We start from the raw sequence: 24,952 nt of genomic DNA on the forward strand, positions 1-24,952 counted from the left end.
CGGGAAGAATAATAGCTTTCACCTACAGGGTGCGGTCTGGCTCCTTCTCTTTTCAAGTGGAGCTACTGGAAGTGCCCAGGAGATAAGCTGGGATGCGATGTACCAGACACTCTCTCTCCCCGTCTGGCTCCTGCTTCCCTTTAAAATTCCTTGTCTGCCCTCGGTGTGGGCATGTGTTTACATGTATCCTGTGGCTCTCAGGACTCAGTGTAGCTCTCCTACTTCTGAAGAGCTCTGATTTAGAAGCCCTTTCCACAACTGCCACTGATCAAACATGTCCCCACAAACCATGACAGGGACTCTGCAAAGCAGGACGTTTAGCGCCAAAGGTAAGGCTACAGATTTTGGCAAAAAGGCCAAAGGAAAAGAAGTGGACAAATTCAAAAATAGTTTAAATTTCTTTCTTGTTATAAAAGTAAAGTATGCATGTGGTTTATTTGAAAGGAAAGAAGAAAGAAAAAGAAAGAAAGAAAGAAGGAAGGAAGGAAGGAAAGAAAGAAAGAGAGAAAGGAAGGAAAGAAAGAAAAAGAAAGGAAGGAAGAAAGAGAAAGAGAAAGAAAGAAAGAAGGAAGGAAAGAAAGAAAGAAAAGAAAGGAAAGAAAGGAAGGAAGGAAGGAAGAAAGAAAGAAAAAGAAAGGTAAAATATAAAGAAAATCCCCTGTTCCTCCCCCAGCTGAGGGAACAGTTTTGAGTATATCCTTCCAGAAATATTTCACTCATTCATAGGCATATATGGATGTACATGCCTGCCCTTTTGTTATTTTTAAAAACTCAAATGAGGGCTTCCCTGGTGGCGCGGTGGTTAAGAATCCGCCTGCCAATGCAGGGAACACGGGTTCGAGCCCTGGTCTGGGAAGATCCCACATGCCGCGGAGCAACTAAGCCCGTGCGCCACAACTACTGAGGCTACACTCTAGAGCCCGCGAGCCACAACTACCGAAGCCTGAGCGCCTAGAGCCCATGGTCCACAACGAGAGAAGCCACCGCAATGAGAAGCCTGCGCACCACCACGAAGCGTAGCTCCCGCTCACCGCAACTAGAGAAAGCCCGCGCGCAGCAACAAAGACCCAACACAGCCAAAAATAAATAAATAATAAATTTATATTAAAAAAAAAAAACTCAAATGAGATCTTAACAGAATATTGTTTGTTCTGTGCTTCACCTATTTTCGTTTACTTTTTCTTGGAAGCCTTTCCATTTTAAGGGGCTTAGCTTAGCCTTCTATTGTGAATGGTTGCACGGTGTGTAACCATACCTTTGGTTGATTTGTTTTCTCCCTTTGGTTGTTTCCAGTTGTTTCTTGCGATGCAATTACTGTACGTTTTCACACAGCTCTTTTTTCTTGTCTGAATATATCTGTAGGGTACATGCTTCAAAGTGGAATAGCTAGCTCAAAGACCATGTGCTTTTTTAACGTTAACAAGCATTGCCAAATGACTTTCCTAAAAAAGGGTAATGATTTATTTGTGCATCTTTACCTTGGAGGTGGCTGATCATGTTTTTATATATGTTTTGGCCATTTGTATTTCTTCTGCTGCTTCTTCTGCCTATTTTCTCTTGGGATGTTTGTTTTTCTTCTTAATGATTTTCCTTGAAAGTTAAGGAATTTGACCCTTGGACTATGCTATATATTAGAAATAGTTTTTCCTAATAGGTCATTTGTATTTTGATTTTCATTTATGGCATTTTTTACTGTGTAGAAGTTGCAATTTATATGTATCCAGATCTGTCCATTTTTTTCCTTTTTGACTTCCAGGTTTTTGTGTCTTCCCCACTTTAAAACTGTAGTCAAATGATTTAAAATTTCCATTGAGTCGTTGCACAGCTTAGAAAACAATGCAGCAGAGGCACAGTTGAGTGGCGTGTTGAGATTTTACTCTGACTTTAATTTTTCATGTAGTCAGTCTACTGGGATCACTTATCAGGAAAGCTTTTCCCCTATTAACCTTTATTAGGATGGATTTTTTTTTAACTTAATTGTTTTATCTGCTTCAAATTGGAGGAGTCCTTTAAGTGTAACTTCCCTGAAAGTTCATTCAGTTAATTAAATACTTACTGAGTTCTATCATGCTTAATACCTTGCTAGACCATATGATTCTTAGGACTAAAAAAAATGAGTATGACCTATTCTCAAACCTCATTAAGTACCTACAGTAGAAGGTATACGTACATAAAGCCCAGACATCAAGGAGGAATATAATAACTGTCTTAAAAGTACTATAAAATGTCATAGGAGTTCAGAGAATGGAGACTATATAGGGTGTGGGGATCAGGGAAGAGTTCTTTACTAAAGTGACGTTTGAGATGGGCCTTGATGAATTGGTTGGCTTTTTAATGGGTGGGGATTTTGGAAAAGAAAAGTCAGGGAAGTAGTAGTCTGAAATTAGAAACTTGTCCATTTGTCCTGGGAAGAGCAAGTGGTCCGCTTGGGTGTCATCTAGCACCACACAGGAGAGCCGTGGGGAGGCATCCGGAGCAGAGCTGAGGTCGACTGGTGAAAGACCTTGAGGGACTTGGCTTTCCATCTGGCAAGCGGTGAAAGCCACTAACGTTTTTAGAGCAATAATGGACGGGATAGATTGGAAGCGTGAAATGTCTGAAGGCAGAACGCCTCATCGTTAACTGCAGGGGTGAAGAAATGAATTGCTTAATTTGGGGTAGAGTCAACAAGGGGAAGAACAGACCTGAACAATGTTCTCCATTTATGATCTACAGTTTGATGGAGGGAAAGAAAAATGTTGAAAATGACCATGATTTCTGACCTTCATTCAATTCACTCTTTTTTTTAAAAAAAATTGAAGCATAATTGATTTACAGTGTTGTATTAATTGATTTACTTTTTTTAACTTTGTATTTTATAATGGAGTATAGTTGATTAACAATGTTGTGATAGTCTCAGGTGCACAGCAAAGTGGTTCAGTTATACATACACATGAATCTATTCTTTTTCAAATTCTTTTCCCATTTAAGTTGTTACATAACATTGAGCAGAGTTCCCTGTGCTATGCAGTAGGTCCTTGTTGGTTATCCATTTTAAATATAGCACTGTGTACATGTCAATTGAGATTGACATGTACACAGTCAACTTACTCTTAGCACGTGTTGAGTCCTAGTACCTGTCAATGTGCTGGGCGCTGGGAACAGAGCAGTCAGCACGGTAGACAAGACTGCTGCTCTCAAAGGATTGAATTCTAATGGTGCAAGAGCAGCACATAAGCCAGGATAAGGCAGGAATAAGAGACCATGAATATAAATAGAGAAATTAAGGGGAGGAGCTGGGTTGATGGCGATACCTGATGACTTTGACTTCATGTTCTAAAACTGAGTGTTCAATTGTTCCAGATAATTATATACCTAGTTGTTTCTAATAGTATTCTCTTTCCTTCTTTTTTTTTCGTTTAAATATTTTTTTATTATTTATGGCCGTGTTGGGTCTTCGTTTCTGTGCGAGGGCTTTCTCCAGTTGTGGCAAGCGGGGGCCACTCTTCATCGCGGTGCGTGGGCCTCTCACTATTGCGGCCTCTCTTGTTGCGGAGCACAGGCTCCGGACGCGCAGGCTCAGTAGTTGTGGCTCACGGGCCTAGTTGCTCTGCGGCATGTGGGGTCTTCCCAGACCAGGGCTCGAACCTGTGTCCCCTGCATTGGCAGGCGGATTCTCAACCACTGCGCCACCAGGGAAGCCCTCTTTCCTTCTTTATCTGGGTGTTTACAACTGAGTGATGTAGGGGGGAAGAAAGGTAACTTGTTGCTTAGAGTTTTAAACAGGCTGCAAAGTTGGAAAAGCCTTCTAAAATTCGTGGCTGATTGGCTTATCCACAAAGGAAAGGGAACTGAGCAGACCCATGGTCAGAATATATCTTTGGCTTTTGAGGATGCCTTAATTTTCTCCCCTGTAAAATGGAGGTCTGTCCCAGTACAGTCGTTTTACTTTGCTTACAATTTTGTAGGTCATCACTTGGGAAAGGCATGGCTGGGCAGTTCTCACTAGGGGTTGTGGTCCTGAAACTGAGGTTGCAGTCATGTCAGCTCAGCTGGACAGGAAGATGCCTCACTCACAGGACTGGCAGCTGAGATTGTAGCTGGTGCCATTGACCGAGCAACTGCATGTAGTCTCCTCAGCATGGATCTCAGGATAGATGGAATTCTTGCCCGGCAGCTGGCTTCCCTCAGGGCAGGTGTCCCAGAAGAGTTGGTGGAAGATGCGTGACCTTTTCTAGAATCCGTTGCTTACAAGAAAGTCACTAAGGGCAGCTCAGAATCGAGAGGAGAGGACTGAGACTCCACCTCTCGATTGTAGGAATGTCAAAGAATTTCAATTGTGATTTTAAGCTGCCACAGTGTTGCAATACTATCTGCTTCATAAGGTTATTTTGAGGATTAACAACTTTAAGAACAGCTCCTGACCCATCACTGTTAATTAACAGTAGTGATGATGATGGTAGTGATGGGGATGATGGGGGTGGTGGAGATGATGGGGGTGATGGGGGTGAGGGACTGCACTACCCTTCTGCAAAATATATTTTATCATTGTTGGAACGTTTACTCTTGGATGGAATTAATTGCTGGTCTCACCCAATCTATATTTCTTACATAATAATAGAATAATAAATAAATATGGACCACAGTGGTCAAACCTTGGCCACCATACATGCACATTTAAGACTGATTTTCATTTTATTAGTGCCTACTACTGTTTAAGATTTGAGAACTTATATACTTTTTCTACTACTGTAGCTCTTTTATATATTGTATATATCATTTCATATCTTCCTTTTTATACTCCATCCTCTGAGATAGACATGAGATATTATTTTACAAATATAGAAACTCAAACGGAGAGAAAGTACTTCTCAAAGGTCACCAACTTTGTAGCAGAGGCTAAACTCCCATCAAAGTCATCTGATTTTGGCTGAATCAGCTCTGTTCAGCCACAAATAATAGGCACACCAGCTCTAAATGGCTTAAACAAAAGCAGGAATGGACACCTGCATTGGTTGCTTCAGCAACTAAGACTTGTCCTCAAACACCCAGATTCTTTCCATTTCTTTTTTTCAGCCATTTCCATTCACAATGCGTCAGCTTTGCTTGTAGGCTGCTTCCATTAGGGTCACAAGATAGATACAGTGGTTTCTTTGTTCATTGCTGTTTGGGGAGAGACCGTAAAAACTATTCCCCACCCACCAGCACCCCAGCATGGGCCACAGAACGTGGTCTGATTGAGCTAAGTTCAGCTATCTGGGATTGCCAACCCCTGGACCATAAAGGCTTGTCCAGTAGAATATCATAGGTCAACTATTTTCATCAAATCACAGTCTAGCTGAGGAGCTAGGGTGGGGTTACTATCCAGTAAGTCCCAAGGAGGGAGGATTGGTTACCTGAATACTCCCCTAGTTCTGTTAGGAAGGGTAAAAAGAAGAAGGGGCATTGGCTCAGAAAACAACAGTGCCCACTACAGTTTCCTAGACAAACACTTTTTCATATACTACATTTCCTCTTGTCATACTATCAGATGGCATTCTGGGAAGTGGGCTAAAATACCCAAAAGTCTTTGTTCAGGGGAGAATTGTGTTAATCTTCTTTCTTGGAAAATAAAAGACAAAGGAATAAAATTTAAATATTTCTAAGAAAAACAGTTTTTAAAAATTGGAGATTAAATCTTTGTTGCCCAAGGAATGGAAAGATTTTAGACACATGAGGACTAGTAGTGTTTAAGCAATTTGCAGTTGAAAGTTCAGTACCATTGGGCATTCACATATCGGTTTGATAGTTTCCTCCATCGTAGTTATAGAAAAAGACCTGGTTATTTTCAAAGTTTCTAAAGAATGAGGTAAAATGCTAATACTCTTTTTTTAATTAAGTAATTAATTAATTAATTTGGCTGCATTGGGTCTTCGTTGCTGCGCATGGGCTTTCTCTAGCTATGGCGAGCAAGGGCTACTCTTCGTTGCGGTGCGTGGGCTTCTTATTGTGGTGGCTTCTCTTGTTACGGAGCACGGGCTCTAGGCGCGTGGGCTTCAGTAGTTGTGGCACGCGGGCTCAGTAGTTGTGGCTCGTGGGCTTAGTTGCTCCGCGGCATGTGGGATCTTCCCGGACCAGGGCTCGAACCCTTGTCCCCTGCATTGGCAGGCAGATTCTTAACCACTGCACCACCAGGGAAGTCCCCAAATGCTAATACTCTTTAAGTGAAAATATTAATAAGTCAGGAAAGAGAGTTTGGTAAGAAGAACTGAAATTGTAGGTGTCTGTGTTAGAATTCAGTATTTCCATTTCTAAAATGGGTAGAAGCTTGCCCACAAATTTCCTGCCTACCCCCTCTATTAACATCATTCTCTGTAAATAACACACTCATGCCTCAGTTCCATGAGGATTCAAGCCACAATCAGATGATCTCTCTTGGACCACATTTAACTTTTAACTGGGAGGAATAACAGAAATGATGAATCTCAATTCTCTATTCAAGAACTTTCTCTCAAACACTGAAATTGTATCTTCAGATTGCCTCATTATTAGTTGTGAAAACATCACCAAAGATCTCACATAGCTCAAATAGCTGTAAGTCATTCATTTAAGGGATTATTACTAAAGACCTAATTCTTCTTCTGTACAGGAATAGCAAAACATTGCAAGACTCTGAAATGAGCCACTACTCTCTTTATTACAAATGGATTCAGTAAGAAGATATTTTAAAAATCTAAAGCTTCATGAAATTATTACATGGGCTATAACGAAGCACTGCAATTTTATATCTACAGTGATTTACTCACCATTCAGTATGTGTCTCTAAAATTGGTTTCCAAACTTTGACATATGCATTCTAAGAGATATTTCAGGATAAATAGCTTTCACTTTCACTCAAAGACCACACATACTATATCTCATCAAAAAGAAAATGAACACAGAGTTCTAGTATTCAAATCACTGTAATGTAGAAAATTATTTACAAAATGAGCAAACTCTTTTCCCTTAGGAAATTTATGAGAGGTCGGCTGCTGGCTCTTTCCCTTCAATCCAGCCCTGCACACGCCATGAGAAATCAGAGAGATGCTGATGGATCTGACAAGTTAATAATAAAAACTATCCGAGAACCCCCAGGGCAACTGAAAATGATTTGGTCTCCAAGTGGGGAAGAAACAGATGATAAAGTGGAAGAGAGGCTTATCGGCACGCCCCTTTCTTTCTCCCACGTTGCCTGGGAAGGCCAGTGCCCACTGCGTTGCTTCTGGAAAGACACAAGCGCCTGCTGGCCGGTGAATCAGGGGAGGTAGGACCAGAAGACCAGCCTCAGAGGAGCCACCATGGGAGGGCTTGAATCTCGAGCGTTCCTCCAGCCCTCCCAGTTCCATGAGGGGTAGATAATTACAACTGAGGGAATCTGTGTTTTTCTTCAAGCACAGACGTACAGATTATTCCATCAGAGGTTCTTTTCCCTGAGACGATGTCCCACCCTCCCACCACATAAACCTACTAGGTTGGGCACAAGTTAGGGCCTTGGCATCATCCCCTTCTCCAAAGACCCATCCCCAGCCAAAGTGGTTAATATGCAGGGAAACATGAACTCACATGGAAAATACACAAGACTTCTTAGGAGGGCAACTGCTGTAAAGGAACAACAACAATGGAAGGACCGTTACCTGATGAAGTGTAATTAGACACAAGGTGTTCAATAGATGTATCACGTATTTCCCAAAGATAAGGGAGGATAGGGTTTCCCTGGTAGCGCAGTGGTTGGGAGTCCGCCTGCCGATGCAGGGGACACGGGTTCGTGCCCCGGTCTGGGAAGATCCCACATGCCGTGGAGCGGCTGGGCCCGTGAGCCATGGCCGCTGAGCCTGCGCGTCCGGAGCCTGTGCTCCGCAACGGGAGAGGCCACAGCAGTGAGAGGCCCGCGTACCGCAAAAAATAAATAAATAAATAAAATAAGGGAGGATATTGGAGACAGGAAGTAAGACAGGAAGTCACAAAGAAACCCAAATGGAAATTCAGAGAAGGCAGAATGTAAAAATTGAAAAAAGTCTCAGTAAATGGGTTGAACAGCTAGGTGGATTTTGTTGAAGAACTAACTAGTGAGCCAGACGAACATTCAAAAACTCTGAGGGCCTGAGAAACAGAGAGAAGGAAAAAAAAACAAAAGTAACGTACAGAATAGGGTTATTTGATCAAAGTTCATATGAAAAAAATGCCAGAAGAAAAGAAAACAATTAATAGAGGCAAGAGAGGAAATATTTGAAGGACTAATGACTGAAAGTTGCCCAGAAAAAAGGAAAAGCTATAAGACCTTTTACCGATGGGCTTAATAACTCTAACAGAATAGAAAAGGGTGGGGTGGTCAATAGGTTGTAATTAAACTTTATATATAACAAAGATAAAAGAAGTTTCTAAGGGCAGATCATCTAGAAAGGGATAAGAATTAGATCTCAGACTTTTCAATAACAACATAGAAGGCGAGAAGGCAGAATATTAAGCCAAAGCATTATTTAGAGTTGGAGTGTGAAATAAAGATGTTCTCTGACCTGTAAGTTCTTAAGATTTACAGGGCTTCCCTGGTGGTACAGTGGTTAAGAATCCGCCTGCCAGTGCAGGGGACACGGGTTCGAGCCCTGGTCGGGGAAGATCCCACATGCCGCGGAGCAGCTAAGCCCGTGCGCCACAACTTCTGAGCCGGCATGCCACAACTACTGAAGCCCATGCACCTAGAGACCGTGCTCCACAAGAAGAGAAGCCACCTCAAGGAGAAGCCTGTGCGCCACAACGAAGAGTAGCCCCCGCTCGCTGCAACTAGAGAAAGCCTGTGCACAGCAACGAAGACCCAACCTGGCCATAAATAAATAAATAGGCCGTCTCTCAAACCACTAAAAAACATAAACGTTTTAAATGAAAAATAAGTTCAGGAGGGCAGTGTGAGTATGTGAGAGAGTACATAAAAAAAACTTTATAAATTTTACTGTTGAGGAAATAGAGAGCTTACAATAAAACAAAAATGTATCTTAGTAAAAATTTAGAACTAAAATATGGCCTCGAGATACATACAAATGTATCACCTTGCAGATGGGATGGGGATAGAATGAGGGGGTGGTGAACGTTTGCTAAGGTGCAGCCCAGGTAGCCTCATTCCTCCCCTGATCTACTGCAAGTCCCTCAGAGGACAAATGAAAATTTAATTTCACGTAAAAGCCTGTACACAAATGTTCATAGCAACTTTATGTATAATATTCCCAAGCTGGGAACATCACAGATGTCCTTCAGTGGGTGAATGGTTGAATAAACTGTGGTCCAGACAGAGCATGGCACACTACTCAGTAATAGAAATGAACAAACTATTGGTATGTGAATCTCCAGGGAAATGTGTAGAATGAAAAAAGCCAATTCCAAAAGGTGCATTATTTATGATTCTATTTATGTAACATTTTTGAAATGGCAAAATTTTAGAAATGGAGAACAGTTGTAGTGGTTTCCAGACACTTGGGATGGGGGTCAGGGTGGGAAGCAGTGATGTGGTTATAACACGGCATATGGGGATGCTCGTGGTGGTGGAGTTGTTCTGTACCTTGAATGTGGTGGTGGATACAGGAGGTTATACAAGGGATAAAATCATACAGGACTATAGACATACACATGCACACACACACAAGAGAGGACAACTGAATAAGATCAGTGGATTGCACCAATGCCAATTCCCTGGTTGTGATATTGTACTATATTTTTACAAGATGTTACCATTGTGGGAAACTGGGTAAAGGATACATGGATCTCTCTGTATTCTTTCTCACAATTTTATGTGAATTAATAAAAAGAAAAAGGAAGGTAGGAAAAAAGAAACAAAGACATATACAACTTTTTAAAATTAGAAATCTTAGTTGTAATATATCACAAAAACAGCAACAATTAAACAGTAATTACAACACCCTTGTTAAAGCCAGTAATCCCAAAGGTTAAATTCCAGAATGGATTTTTATAAAACTCAGCCAAATGTTTTGTATTGCATTCATTTCTGAAAAAAAAAAAGTAAAAATAAAGTTGAACATAAAGTGTGGTAAAAATATAAGCCAGGAAAAGTGGAACTAAAAGAATATTGGGGTAACAATTATAATGTCAGACAAGCTAGCACTATGTGTAAAATTTGGGGGACAATAATGTTGCCAATTCTGGAATTCAATTACAGAAAAATATGAAAATGAATAAGTTTGATGGTAGGTATACAAGTGTTTGTTAAATTGTTTTCCATATTTTTCTGTATATTTAAAATATTTTAATACTTTTAAAACTAAAAAAAATTTTGTAATAAGAGACAAAAATATTGGAGATGATTAAAGTATTACTCAGATGAAAATTTAGAGCTTTAAATACATTAGCTAAAAATTAAGTAGTAAGAGAGGAAAATCAAAGAAAGAAAACTAACAAGCATTTAACAGCAGAAGCTAATAAAAAGATAATAAATCTGAAGAATGACAAAAAAGTAAATATAAAGATAAGATCAGAAATCAAGGAAAGAGAGAACAAAAATCAATAACAGATTAACAAGGCAAAAGGTTGTTCTTTGAAAAGATTAATAAGCTAGCAAGCCTCTGATAAGACTGAACAAGATAAATCAGAAAAGAGGTAAATAAATATTTAAATAAAGTACAGAATGAAAAGGAGAAATGTCTATGGAGACAAGTGATTTTAAGAATAATTTTTAGGGCTTCCCTGGTGGTGCAGTGGTTAAGAATCTGCCAGCCAGTGCAGGGGACACGGGTTCGAGCCCTGGTCTGGGAAGATCCCGCATGCCGCGTAGCAGCTAAGCCCGTGCACCACAACTACTGAGCCTGTGCTCTAGAGCCCACGAGCCACAACTATTGAGCCCACCTGCCACAACTACTGAAGCCCGTGCACCTAGAGCCCGTGCTCTGCAACAAGAGAAGCCACCGCAATGTGAAGTCCGTGCACCGCAACGAAGAGTAGCCCCCGCTCGCCGCAACTAGAGAAAGCCCGCGCGCAGCAACGAAGACCCAACACAGCCAAAAAGTAATTAATTAATTAATTAAAAAAATTTTTTAATTTATGAACAAACATTACAATACATATGAAACCCGTGAGAAAATGGATTGATTTCTATAACAGATATAAATTGTTAAACTGGATACAAGAAGAAACAGAAAATCAGTAGACTAAAAATTAAAGATATTGAACTGGCAATAAAATGCTTTCTTCAGCAAAAGCCTTAGGAAAAGGATGGGGAACCCAAGGAATAAACTGGCAATGGAGAGGTAAAGACAATTCACAGGACGAGATCTGAGTGGCTGTGAAGCGATTGCAGTGGAGAAACACAACTTCAAACAAGATGCCACTTGTCACGTATCAGATTGGCTACAATTAGGAAACTGGACGATAGAGTCCAGTTTTTCTAATAAGGATGGTCTCTTCTCATGTGTACCAGACCCCATTCCTGCTCTCTTGCTCCAGGACATGGCTCAGATATCTGTGTTCTCTTTCTCTCTTTTTATTACTTTAGGAGTTTTTTTGCTGTTATTGTTGTTGGGTTTTTTGTTTGTTTGTTTTTGGCTGCGCTGCGTGGCATGTAGGATCTTAGTTCCCCGACCAGGGATTGAACCCGTGCCCCCTAAGTGGAAGTGCGGATCCCTAACCACTGGACCTCCAGGGAATTCCCCTCTTTTTTAAATTTTAGATTGGCATATAACACGATCAGAAAGTGCACACGTTGTGAATATACTGCTTGGTGAATTTTCACAAAATGACCATACTCATCACTACCACCATAGAAAAATAAAGCACTTCTAGTTACGCCAGCAGCCCCCTCTTCCTGTCATTACCCCTCTTCTCCCCAGGGAAGCCACTATCCTGATATCTAACACCATGAATTAGTTTTGCATATTTAAAAACATAAAATAAATGGAATCATCGTGCCTCCTCTTTGTCTAACCTTATGTTTTTGAGATTCAGCCATATTGTTGCAGATTGTACTAATTTGTTCATCTTCTTTGCAAAAATTCCAATGAATGGACATTCCACAATTTATCCACTCTTCTATTTATGGCCATTTGTTTTCCCTCCCAGGTTTTGGCTGTTACACATAATGTTGTCCAGTCATACATATATTAGTTTTGCATATTTAAAAACATAAAATAAATGGAATCATCGTGCCTCCTCTTTGTCTAACCTTATGTTTTGTTTTTGAGATTCAGCCATATTGTTGCAGATTGTACTAATTTGTTCACCTTCTTTGCAAAAATTCCAATGAATGGACATTCCACAATTTATCCACTCTTCTATTTATGGCCATTTGTTTTCCCTCCCAGGTTTTGGCTGTTACACATAATGTTGTCCAGTCATACATATATGCAGTTGAACTTCATTATTTGTGGATTTTGTGTTTGCGAGTTTGTCTACTTACTAAGATTTATTTGTAACTCCCAAATCAGTACCTGCAGAGCTTTCCCTGTCATTCATGGACGTGCCCAGAGTGGCCAAAAATTTGAGTCACCTGATGTGCACGATCCCAGCTGAGGTCGAACAAGGCAGTGCTTTGTTTCCTCATTATAGTTTCCATACTGTAGACAAGTGCCCTTTTTGCTGTCTGGTTAATGCCGTGTTTTTCACATCTTTGTGCTTTTTTCTTGGTGATTTTGCTGTTCAAATGGCCCCCTCCCCAGCACAGTGCTGAAGTGCTGTCTGGTGTTCCTGAGGGCAGGAAGGCTGTGATGTGTCGTATGGAGAACCTGTGTGTTTCGTAAGCTTTGTTCAGGCCTGAGTTACAGTGCTCTGACCATGAGTCCAGTGTCAGTGAATCAACAATATATATTAAATAAGGTGTTTTTAAACAGGAACGCACATAAAACAAGGTTATATACGGATCAGTTAATGATAATGTTGTAATCAAAGGCTCACGGGAAGCTAACCCTCCATTTCCCCTGAGAGCAGTGGTTCAGTGTCTGCTCATTCAGTGCTCATGGTGACTACAGACCGTGACTACTGCGAACATTGAGAATATGTGCGTTTCATGAGTATAAACCTAGGAGTCGTGGTGCCGGGTCATGTGATCGACATTTTTAACATTAGTACATCTGTCAAAGAGATTTCAAAGACACTGTGTTCATGTACAGTCCCATCAGCAGTATAGGAGAGGACTAATCATTCTTTACCTTCTCTGACACTTGGTATTGTCAGGCTTTTAGATTTTAGCCATCTTGATGATGTGCAATACATCACACTGTAGTTTAATGTGCATTTTCCTGACAGTTGATGGCATGGTGCATCTTTTCATAAGGTATTTATTGACCATTTAGATGCCCTCTTTTGTGAAGTGTCTGTTCAGGTCTTTGCCCTTTAAAAAATTGGGTTGTCTGTCTCTTTCTTATTGTTCTGTAGGACTCCTGTTTATATTCCAGAAGCAGTCCTTCACTGGTTATATGTATTACAAATAGCTTCTCCCACTTTGTGGCTTACCATTTCATTTTCTCAGTGGGTTTTTTTTGATGAATATAAGTTCTTCATATTAATAGTCAAATTTATCATTTGTTTTCTTTATAGTTAGTACTTTTATATCCTGTTTGAGAGATCTTTGTTTACTATAAAGTCATAAAGATATTATCCTACACAGGCATACCTCAGAGATATTGCAGGTTTGGTTCCAGACCATGACAATAAAGCAAATATTGCAATAGGCAAGTCACATGAATATTTTGTTTTCTCAGTTTTTACACTATACTGTAGTCTATTAAGTGCACAATAGCATTATGTCTAAAAAACAATGTATATACATACCTTCATTAAAAAATACTTTATTGCTAAAAATGCTAACCATCACCTGAGACTTCAGCGAGTTTGCTGAAACTCTTTTTGCTGGTGGAGGGTTTGAAATATTGCAAGAATTACTAAAATGTGACACAGAGACATGGAATAAGAAAGTGCTGTTAAAATAATGGTGCTGATAGACTTACTCGATGCAGGGTTGCCACAAACCTTCCAATTGCAAAGAGAAAAATTCACTATTTGTGAAGTGCAATAAAATGAAGCAAGATATGCCTGAATTATTTTCTAGAAGTTTTATTCCTTTATTTTTCACACTTTGATCTACAATCCACCTGAAATTGATGTTTGCATGGTATAAGCCAGTAATCATGAATTTGATTCTTTTTCCTATAGTGATATCCAGCTGACGTAGTGCATATGTTTAGAAGACTGTCCTTTCCCCAGTACACTTTATCACTAATGCTTTCATGACATATCTCCATCCTTTGGTCTGCAGCCTGTTTGTATCCTTATATTTATGTATGTCTCTTGTAAGCAACATGTAATTAGATTTTGAATTTTTTATTCTAGTCTAAAATCTTTGACTTTTAAATACAGTATTTATCTATTTATATTTAATGTAATTCCTAATATATTAGGGAAGAAATAGTTCTATTTTGCCATTTTCCCTATCTGTACCACATTCATTCCTGTCTTCTTTATTGCTTTCACTAAACCAATACTTAAGTATTTTTTAATTTAAAAACATTTCTCCCAAGCTTGTTAGTTATACATTCTTTTAATTTCTCTGTTTTATGACTACCATAAGGGGTTCAATATGAATCCATGACTTTTTTGGGGGGGGGAGTACGCAGGCCTCTCACTGTTGTGGCCCCTCCCGTTGCGGAGCACAGGCTCCAGACGCGCAGGCTCAGTGGCCATGGCTCACGGGCCCAGCCGCTCCGCGGCATGTCGGATCTTCCCGGACCAGGGCACGAACCCGTATCCCCTGCATCAGCAGGCGGACTCTCAACCACTGCACCACCAGAGAAGCCCGAATCCATGACTTTTTAAAGTGTAATACAAATGAGCACTTTACTACTTTCTGGACAACACAAGGAACTGAAACTATTTTAATTCCTTTCACTCCCTCCTTCTCTTTGTGCTGGCTATCATGTATTTTAATTCTTCATATATTTTAGATCACAAAAGAAATTATTATTACTGTTTTTTATATCAACAGCCACTTAAATTTACCCACACATTTACTCTTCCCATTGTTTTTCATTCCTTTATGCATGTCCTTGCTTCCAGCTGGAATCATTTCCTTTATTATGGATATACTGCCAAGGAATTCTTTCAGTTTTATTTATTTGAAGGTATCTTTCTTTTACTTTTATTTTTGAAGGAAATTAAAAATAATTGTGTAATTTATAGATTGTTAGGTTTTTTCCCACGATTTTTAAGATGTTGCTTTGTTACCTCCTGGCATCCACCATTTCTGTCACCGATATACTTCCTTGAAGTGAATGTCTTTTTTTCCCACTAGCTGTTTTCAAGAGTTGCGATCTGTCTTTGTTGTCCAGCAGTTTCACTAAGATGAACCTAGGTGTATTTTTTAGTTTGATTTTCCCTGCTTTGAGATTGTAGTGCTACCCGAATGTGTAATTTGATGTCTCTTGTCAATTATTTGAAAATTCTCAACACTAGCTCTTTTAATATTGCTTCTGTCTCATTCTTTCTTTTTTACTTCTGGCTTCATCATTTATAGATACAGGCTTTAAAATAATGATGATTCATATGTTGAGGAAGATAGAGGACATGATAGATAATTTCAGCAGAGAACTGAAATATATTTTAAAAATCAAATAGAAATTATAGAACTGAAAAATACATCAACTAAAATTTAGAACACAGAGATAAATTGAATAGCAGATTAGACACAGTAGAAGGAAGGATTATTAAATGGAAGATAGGTGTATAGAAAATATCCAGCCTGAAGCTGAATGAATGGATGAAAAATACATACTTTCATTTAAAATTTCAGGTTTTTGGCTTTCCATGAAAGTCAGAATTGTTTGTGAACATTGAGTCTACATTCCTCATAGCTTTAGTTGCCCTGAGCTGAGGAAGGACTCTCTGTGCAGGGATATGTCCTTTCTACTAGCAAGAGTTCACTTCTCTCTATTGCTTTCTGCCACTGAGGCTGAATATCAGTTGTTATGGTTTATATTACCTCTGCACTGCTTCACTCATTGGTGTTACCTGGGTGAGTTTAGTAAGGGAAAATGGTGGAGAAGGGACAATCTAGGCAGATGAAATAGCACATGGAAAAGTACTTACCCTGGGGGAGTTGGGCAGGTCTGGGGACTCAAATTAAGGCAGCAGGACTAGAGCACAGACATGAGTGGGGATGTTGTATTGGGCCACTGAGTCTGGAAAAATATTTAGGATCTTGGATAGCCTTACAGACCAAGTAGCTAAGAAGGACTATACTTATTTCACGGTAAACAGATTTGGCCCCTCTGAATCTTCTGGTTGAAATAATCCATCGCTATGTAAACTTAACTTGTTAACTCTAACTTTTAGCCAGGTAGACAAGCTATTGGTTTGGTATGATGAAACATCACTGAATTAATTTTTATGCCTTTGTTTCTTCTCCGCCTTAGCTGCAAGTGTCCACTGCTTGGAAAAGTGTGGGAAGCTGACTTGGAAGCTTGTCGGTTGCTTATCCAGAGCCTGCAGCTCCAGGAGGCCAGGGGCAGCCTGTTGGCAGAAGATGAGAGACAGATGGATGACTTAGGGGGAAGTGCTTGTATAACAGCTCTGGCCATCCCCCCGAGGCCCCACTCTGAAGATGAGAGGAAGACCCCTTTGCAAGCATTTGAAGAGTGGAAGGTGCACCTGACCCCTTCTCCTCCCTGTGCTGGCAGCGAACAGAAAGAGGTCTGTCCATCCTCATAGCCTCAATAGGGGCCTTACTCTGAGGGATGATTTGGGACCGCACTTCAAGTGAGAGCAGTAAATACTGGGCAGGCTTCCCACTGAACCACCCAGCCTCTTTAAAGATTTAACAACTCCTGAATATGATTACAAAATGATGTAGAATTTTTATAGAAGTTGTTTAAAATATAGGAGAAGGGAAAGAATTAGTTCTATTTTTATTCTAATTTCATGGCTATAGTTAGAATATACAATCTAATATATAATTACCATATATATGGCCCACACTGTGTATGTCATATATAAGATATAGCTACTGTATGTCCTATATATTATATATGTCATGTATGATATTTAATTTTGTATTTAGAATCCATATCTTACAATATCGATTCATTAGAATCAAACAAATATACGTATATATTCCAGTAACTGTTTTTGCCAAAGCAAGATCATAATGGATGTTAGAATTTGCTCTTTTCATTTAAAACAACCTAATACTTGGCCTGTGATATGTGCATTAAAAATTAAAGTGTAGATTTATTCAGCATTTTACCCCAAGGCTGACCTAGATCAACAGAGAAGAGTTCCCCACCCCTCCTCTCCCTGGTTCATCTCTCCTCTCTCCCCTCCCCTCTCCCACTTTCCCCTCTAACCCTAATAAGATTCTTTCATGAAAGGGCTCCAGGAATTTTTTTCCAGTTTTAATGCTATGACAGGAGGTTTTAGAGAGCTTTTCTGGCCAGATTCCTGGGTGTTCTGAATATTAAAAGAAAGTAAAACCTTGGCGAAACTGGAGGAACGTGTCATTTCACGTTCACATCTCACATTTGCCATTAGTTGTGCCCCCTCCCTGGGTCTCTGCCACGACTCACCAGGGAACGCACCCCATTTGGGTGCCTCCCCACCGTCCTGTGTGCAGGACCATGGTCTTTACAGAGCACACACTTGCTGACAATGTGTGCCTACAGTCACCGTCTTCTGGACTGCTGGGAAAATGGGTACTTGATCGTATATTTGAATTGAACAACCTGATGAGAAAGCAGGCGGTTGTCACTCTCTGGAATCCTGCTGCCCTCATAAAATTAGGCTCTACACTGAGCTGTCAATGATCTCAACTCCTTTGTTAGCTGAGGCCCTTCAGGTGGAATCCTCTACAAAGCCTGGTTGCCCGAGCTCATGCTTACAGTTGTTGAAAACTTGTGGCCAGTTGCAGTTGGCCAGCTTCAAAGAATATTCTGGTGCGAGGGACACACTGCCTGAGTGAGTGGAAGGGAGCCCTGGGTGGAAGAAACTGCAGACCCTGGGGCTGAGTCTTTGAAGGTAGGGCTGGCTCTCCAAAGGGGGCTCCCGGGAGCTCAGTGCCAGGACAGGAGCCAAGCCAGGTACATGGTGGGGTTTGCTGGGGCAGTGAACACCTCTGGAGGTCATGCCTGTTTCAGCAGATCGGACCTTGTAGGCGGAGTCTCCTCCCTCCCTCTCTCCCTCCCTCCCTCCCTCCCTCCCTCCCTCCTTCCCTCCCTCCCTCCCTCTCTCCCTCTCTCCCTCCCTCTCTCACTCCCTCCCTCCCTCCTCCTTCCTTCCTTCTTTCTTTCCCTCCCTCCCTTCCTTCCCTCCTTCCCTCATCGCTGTGCCCATGTGTCCCTCCAGGCTCTCTGGGGGATGACTCTCCTAAGTATAGGAGGATTATTCCTCCTCTATAAGATTGTAAGCACCTGCCCATCTGGCTATAGGAAAACAGCTTGTTTGCTTAAAAGTAGGAAAATCAGAGTCAAGGATGAATGGCGTAGAGCTTTATCACAGAATGATTCTTCAAGTTTCTGTGGGAAGGAGGTGCGGGCTGTGACTGAGAGAGCAGAAGAGCACAGTGGCTGCCTCTTCAAGCTCCAGGACTGAGCCCCCAGCTCTGCTCCACCAGCTGAAGCGCTGAGGATGTTCTGTAGTTTTGGTGGTGGGAGAGAGATGAGGGGACTTGAAAGCTCCTGCCAGCTCAGTGCCATCTCCCATCCTGTGTCTTTCCCGTCCCATGTGCTGTCCCTGCATTGCTTTTCTGGGTTTATATTCACAGAGGGAGGCGGGCATCTTCTGAACTCGGGAGTGGCAGGAATGTTAAGATGGTAGGTATTTTCTGGAAAGGGCAAAATGGTGGAAACAGAAAACAGATCAGTTGTTGCCAGGAATTGGGATTGGGGGGAAGGGACCGATCACAAAGGGCTGCATGAAGGAACTGGGGTGGGGGGCAGTATGTAACAGCACTGTTCTGTATCTTGAATGTGGTAACGGCTGCATAACTGTGTGCGTATGTCTAAATCTGTAACTTTACACCCCAAACTCTACTGCATGTAATGTTACAAAAGTGACTATAATTTTAAAAAATAACATCTCCCTATTTAAAAGTGAGGCTACAGATGTTTGAATTGGCTGCCCTTGTCTTAGGGCTATAGGAAGACGGTACAGCAGAATGAGCAGAGCTGAGGCTGCCGGGCTGTGTACAAGCTGCATTCCCTTATCTGCTAAAAAAAACAAACAAAGCAAAAAATGAGGATAATGAAAACTATCTCATGAGGCGGCTGTGAAGATTTAAATAAAATAGCATCTAAAGGGATATGAACGCATATATATAGAACCTAGAAAAATGGTACAGATGAGCTTACTTGCAGGGCAGGAATAGAGACACAGACGTTGAGAACGGACATGTGGACACGGCGGGGAAGGGGATGGTGGGACGAATTGGGAGATTGAGATTGACATAAATACACCACCATGTGTAAAACAGATAGCTAGTGGGAACCTGCTGTATAGCTCGGGGAGTTCAGCTCGGTGCTCTGTGATGACCGAGATGGTGGGCGTGGGGTGGGAGGGAGGGAGGTCCAAGAGGGAGGGGATATATGTATCAGTACAGCTGATTCGCTTCATTGTACAGCAGAAACTAACACAACATTGTAAAGCAACTATATCCCAATTTGAAAAAAAAGTGAGCGATACATACATAGTAGAGGCTTAAATAGTGTTTTGTGTGTGTGTTTATCACTCTTTCCGGCAGTCACAAGAATCTCTAAGACCTTTTAAAAATAATATACCTTGCTTCCTTTATTAAGAAGCAGAGCTGAGCAATGAATCAGTGGAAGATATTCAAGAAAAGAAAGGCTTAATAAAGGAAAAGTCGTGTTTGTATTTGGATGGCCGATCTCAGGCTACTGAAGGAGCAAACTGTAACCAAGGGTCTCATTTGGAAGGTGTTTTTGTTTTCCTGCCTCGGTTTCTAGGGAGTCATTGAAGGCTGGGTCCTTGTGTATTTATCCCCTGGCTACAGTGTCTGTTTGCTTTGCAGCTGTGAGCTGGTTTGGCTGTGGAACTCCCTGCTGGGTCTGGCCACCCTGCCCGGGTTTCTCTACTGAAGCATATGATGCCCCGAAGGCAGTCAATTTCTTTTTAACCCGAATCTTCCATGAAAAATTGCTTACTTCTTAGGAAGGTCCACAGGGAGATGGATTTTCAAAGCCTTCCCTGTGCGCGTCTGCCCCACGTGGGTGCGTGCATTTTGATTGCGCTGGTTATAACAAGTGCTTTGTCATTAATGAAAGATTTTGCTGTGTTTAGGGTCCCACCGGGCTTCTCAGCACCATTTTCCCCATTTTACAGCTGGGCCCATTAAGGCATAGTAATTTGCTGTGAGCTTTGTTACCGAGGAAGTCAGCCACAGGGCGAAGGGCCAGTTTTCTCTTGCGCTTCCCCAATGGTGAGAGCCCTCTTCTTTTTCAGTTTCATTACAGCTCTCCTGCAAGCCTTTTCTCGGACCCTGGAAACGTGATCAGGTGCCCTTGCCTCTGCTTTATAGACATTACAGAAATTGCATGGGGGCCAGACAGGAGCTGGGGAAATCAGTGAGCTAGCTTCCTCTGCTCTGAAGTTGCTCTTTTGTACTCGCTGTACTGGCCATTATACCTGCGTAATTGTCTCTTTCCTGTCTGCAGCCTGCGCTGCTGGGGTGCTTTCTGTTTTTACTACAGAGTGGGCTCCCCTCCCGCAGAGTTCCCCCGGACAGCGTCACCCTCCCAGCCTCCAGCTGCTTCCTTTCCCAGCCAGTAGCTGCCACCAAAGAGGCTCAAAGAGGCCAAAAAAAGATCCAGCAGCTTTGAGCCATCTCGTGCAGGATTTGAGTAGCCAGGGTTAAGATGTCTGCGGTGAAAGGATTTAGCAATAAGACACAGGGTAGCTTTATGTTTTTCATTTTTATTTTTTTATGGAAGTCTAGTTGATTTCCAGTTTTATTTATTACATGGGTCTCCAGAAATGATTGTTGATGTCTCCCAATTCCTTTTTACTCCATTTCACAAAAAAAGAAAGCTGGGAAAATGGATCTGGGGTGAAGATGTGTGTCCTCACCATCTTAAACTGGTTTCTAATTCTAGAAACACCTGAAGTGGTCAAAGGGCTTCATCTTTGGTCCTGACAGATGCAGACCTGATTCTCTCTCTTTGCTCTCACTTCCCGGCTCCCTTGAGCTCTCAGAGGGGCAGCAGCCTCCCCAGCGAAGCGGGGTTGAAAGAGCAGGTCCTGAACTACACGTCTTGATCGTTCTTACACCTTGGAACTTATGAGACAACGCCCGGGGGTGGGGAGGACTGCTCACTCGCTCATCAGCTGCTTTTACTCTTTTTGTCTCTGGGAGAAAGCAAAAAGCATGGGTGTGAAGAGAAATTCCACCTTCTCTACAATTTAGTATTTCGTGTTGCAAACCCATCCTCCTTAGCCCAAGAGTAGAGCAGTAGAAGCAATCAGGCTGCCATCAGGATTGGTAATTGGTTGATTAATGAAAAAGCCAGAGAATCATAAAAAATGATACATGTGCATTTTAAACTTTTTTTTTTTAAGTTTGCTGTAAGACCAAGGCTTTTTGTTTGTATAGGTCTTCCTGAATGGCTTTTCCCGTGGCCATTCTTGCAGAACCCTCACCAATAATGCACCATCTACAACTACCAGTTTGCATTTCTTTAAAGAGGACTGGAAATTTCAAGAACACTTGCAGAACAGTCCTCAGTTTCCCCCTCTCTCTCCCTCTCTTAAATATTGTTGAGTTTTCCCAAGGTTTTCAACTTGGTTTATATAGAGACTAGAACTCCCCTTCTTTTCCCACTAACATTTCATTGCTTTACATAGTATTTATTTTAATTATGTAATTTATTTAAGTGCGACTGGGCATCAATAGGTTTAGAAACAGCTCCACCAATAGGATCGGAAGTTGGCAGGCTCACAGGCTACGTCCCGGCCCTGGCCTTGGCCCCTGCCTTTGATGGGGGGGGCGGCGGAGCAGAGCCCAGGACACCTGGCAGGTGGGAAGAAGAGGCTTCTGGGCCTTCAGTTAACTGGTTCATGCCGGTTCTCTCAGTTAATTAATGTTAGCTTGCCAGCCTCCTGCCCAAGGAGACTAAATGGGTGCCTCGGATCCGCTGCTTTCCCTGCTTTTGGAAAATTACGAAACCACTTTCTTTGCTCCAGGGCCTAACTGTGACTTCTTCCACTAATTAAAAATAGTTCTGTGCTTCTGAAGAAGACAGCCTCGGGGCCCTCGGAGCCTCCTTCACCTTGGAAATTCCTTGTCACTCATTGATGAACACTGAGGGGTGGATAGAGGCTGGTCACCGGCTGGCTGGTGAGGATTGAGTTATGGTACTTACAGCACAGGCGGCTGGTCTAACGAATATGCAGTGTTTTCCTTTGAGTAGCTGAGAGATGTTTAATCCAGGCTTTTCTGGAAAGTGAACTAACAGTCTGTTAAAAGCAGTCATTCTAGTCATCTCATAGTTGCATAGTTCACAAAAAGCATTTAGAAATTCAAAAAAATTTTAATCTAAGATGAACACAGATGAAAGTTGGTATTTGATTCTGTCCTCCTTGTAGTTCAGTATTTCTGAGCAACAGGCCGTTGGCAGGGCACATCCCCTGAAATGCAGTGCCCCCAAAGGTGTTCTGTCTTCATTTCCTCATACAAAAAGGTCTTAGGGTTTGATGTCACTATCCCCAGAATCCGAACCCTTGTGCTAAATAGAGACTGTTTAGGTATTTGCTGATGCTGTGAATCTCATTTACAAATAGATTTTTCCTCCGAAGATTCTAACAGAGTTTGGCCTTACACAACATTAGTGTAAAACGGAAGCAGACCAAATTCTCTCACGTGATCATGGAATAGGAAATACAGCTTTCTGAAGCTCGCCCTTCACGTGAACTAGAAACCACAGGCCAATGAGCATACATGAATTATCAGGCCATTTCTTCTTTCATCCATATCCTTGGTTCTGTTAATGCTTCAGAACTTTTCTTTGTAATAAGCGTGCAGATACTTGAAGATAATTCATTGCTCGTTCTGATCTAAAGACATCTAAATATTTCAGATGCTTTCCTTACCACTGACAACATCTGGATGCCTTTAAAAAAAATACCCACTTACTGAGGGTGTAACCATATAATTTGAATAGTTGGATGAATACTTGTATTATATGGAGTAGTAATGATGTACCGTTAGTGTCTTATTGGCATTACATTATGACTGCAGAACTCAGCATTTATGTGAAAACACACATACTTACAAAAGCTATTTCAAATAGATGTGAAAGATATTCTTTGTGGTATTGGACAGGAGTTTGAGGTAAATATTCTTTATGTGGGCAATTAAAAAAAGGGAAAACCATATAACATTTCTGGAATGTATTTGCCAAGCAAATATTTTGGAAAACAGCCCAGAGAAACATATTTAAGGCTATGATTTTAATACCGAGCTAAGGAAATGCTTTAATGCATCAGCTAAGCTCACGGATGGTGGTAATCACATCTGGTTTACCTCAAGCTATAGGAGAGGGAATGAACCTTAACAACAGAACAAACATCTCGAGGCTCAAGCCGCGTCTTTGGTGGGTAAGGATGTATGTGCGCATGCAGGGATTTTAATTGACTTTTAAACTTAAGTATTTCTGTGGCTCAGCAGTCTGTAAATGCAGACTGCTCTGTCACCTGTCCTTTCTTTATGACGTAGCCTGTGAATTTCATTGCAGGAATTAGACATTTTTAGGGATAGGCAACTATTGCTGATTCCTTATTACATGACCAAGGAAAATAAGGATCCGAGCAGGGTAGTTGGACACAGAGTGGGATGTCCAAGGTGGGGACCTTCCCTTACACCACAGGTCCTGGCAAGCATGGGAACTATTGACAAGTTCTTTTTTTCTTTTTTTTTAAATTGAAGAATAGGTGATTTACAATGTTTCAGGTATACAACACAGTGATTCAGTTATATATATATATATATTTTTTCAGATTCTTTTCCATTATAGGTTATTATAAGATATTGAGTAGAGTTCCCTGTGCTATACAGTAGGTCCTTGTTGTTTATCTATTTTATTTTATTTTATTTATTTTTTTAACATCTTTATTGGGGTATAATTGCTTTACAATGGTGTGTTAGTTTATAACAAAGAGAATCAGTTATACATATACATATGTTCCCGTATCTCTTCCCTCTTGCGTCTCCCTCCCTCCCACCCTCCCTATCCCACCCCTCCAGGCAGTCACAAAGCACCAAGCTGATCTCCCTGTGCTATGCGGCTGCTTCCCACTAGCTATCTACCTTATGTTTGGTAGTGTATATATGTCCATGCCTCTCTCTCGCTTTATATAGTAGTGTATATATGTTAATCCCAAACTCATAATTTATCCGTCCTCCCCTCCTTCCCCTTTGATAACTATAAGTTTTTTCTCTATGTCTGTGAGTCTGTTTCTGTCTTGTAAATAAGTTCATTTGTATCATTTTTTTAGATTCCACATATAAGTGATATCACATGGTATTTGTCTTTCTCTATCTGACTTTACTTAGTGTGACAGTCTCTAGGTCCATCCATGTTGCTGCAAATGGCCTTATTTCATTCTTTTTCATGGCTGAGTAATACTCCATTGTATGTATGTACCACATCTTGTTTATCCATTCGTCTGTACTGACGGGTTCCTTAAGCACAGCACCCAGCACAGTGCATTTCCCACATGATATATAGACCTGAAGGGTACTTGTTGATTTCCTCAGATTAATTTTTAAATCATAGCAAGACTTCTTACTTCAGTTATCAGGCTTTTCTCATTCTACTACTTGATGTCATTCCAGACATCGTACTGCCTCTGCCTTTAGAACTACTTTTGACAACATTTTAAAACACGAGCCACTTCAGTGTTCTTGATCCAATGACTTAACCCAAGGTGGAGCCAGTCTGCTCAAATGTGTGGCAGGTCACCGCTGACG

At 41.3% G+C, this 24,952-nt stretch overlaps 1 protein-coding gene across 2 annotated transcripts in view; it reads left to right on the top strand.

Moving 5' to 3' along the window:
- DISC1 (DISC1 scaffold protein) overlaps positions 1-24,952 on the top strand; it is a 349,812-nt gene that overhangs the window by 301,743 nt on the left and 23,117 nt on the right. For both annotated transcript variants that reach the window (XM_060126363.1, XM_060126362.1), the window contains exon 11: positions 16,395-16,671. In XM_060126363.1, the coding sequence (XP_059982346.1) occupies positions 16,395-16,671 (277 nt within the window). The remainder of the gene's footprint in view (positions 1-16,394; positions 16,672-24,952) is intronic.

Source organism: Lagenorhynchus albirostris, chromosome 16, assembly GCF_949774975.1.
Source record: "Lagenorhynchus albirostris chromosome 16, mLagAlb1.1, whole genome shotgun sequence".
Taxonomy (NCBI): Eukaryota; Metazoa; Chordata; class Mammalia; order Artiodactyla; family Delphinidae; genus Lagenorhynchus; species Lagenorhynchus albirostris.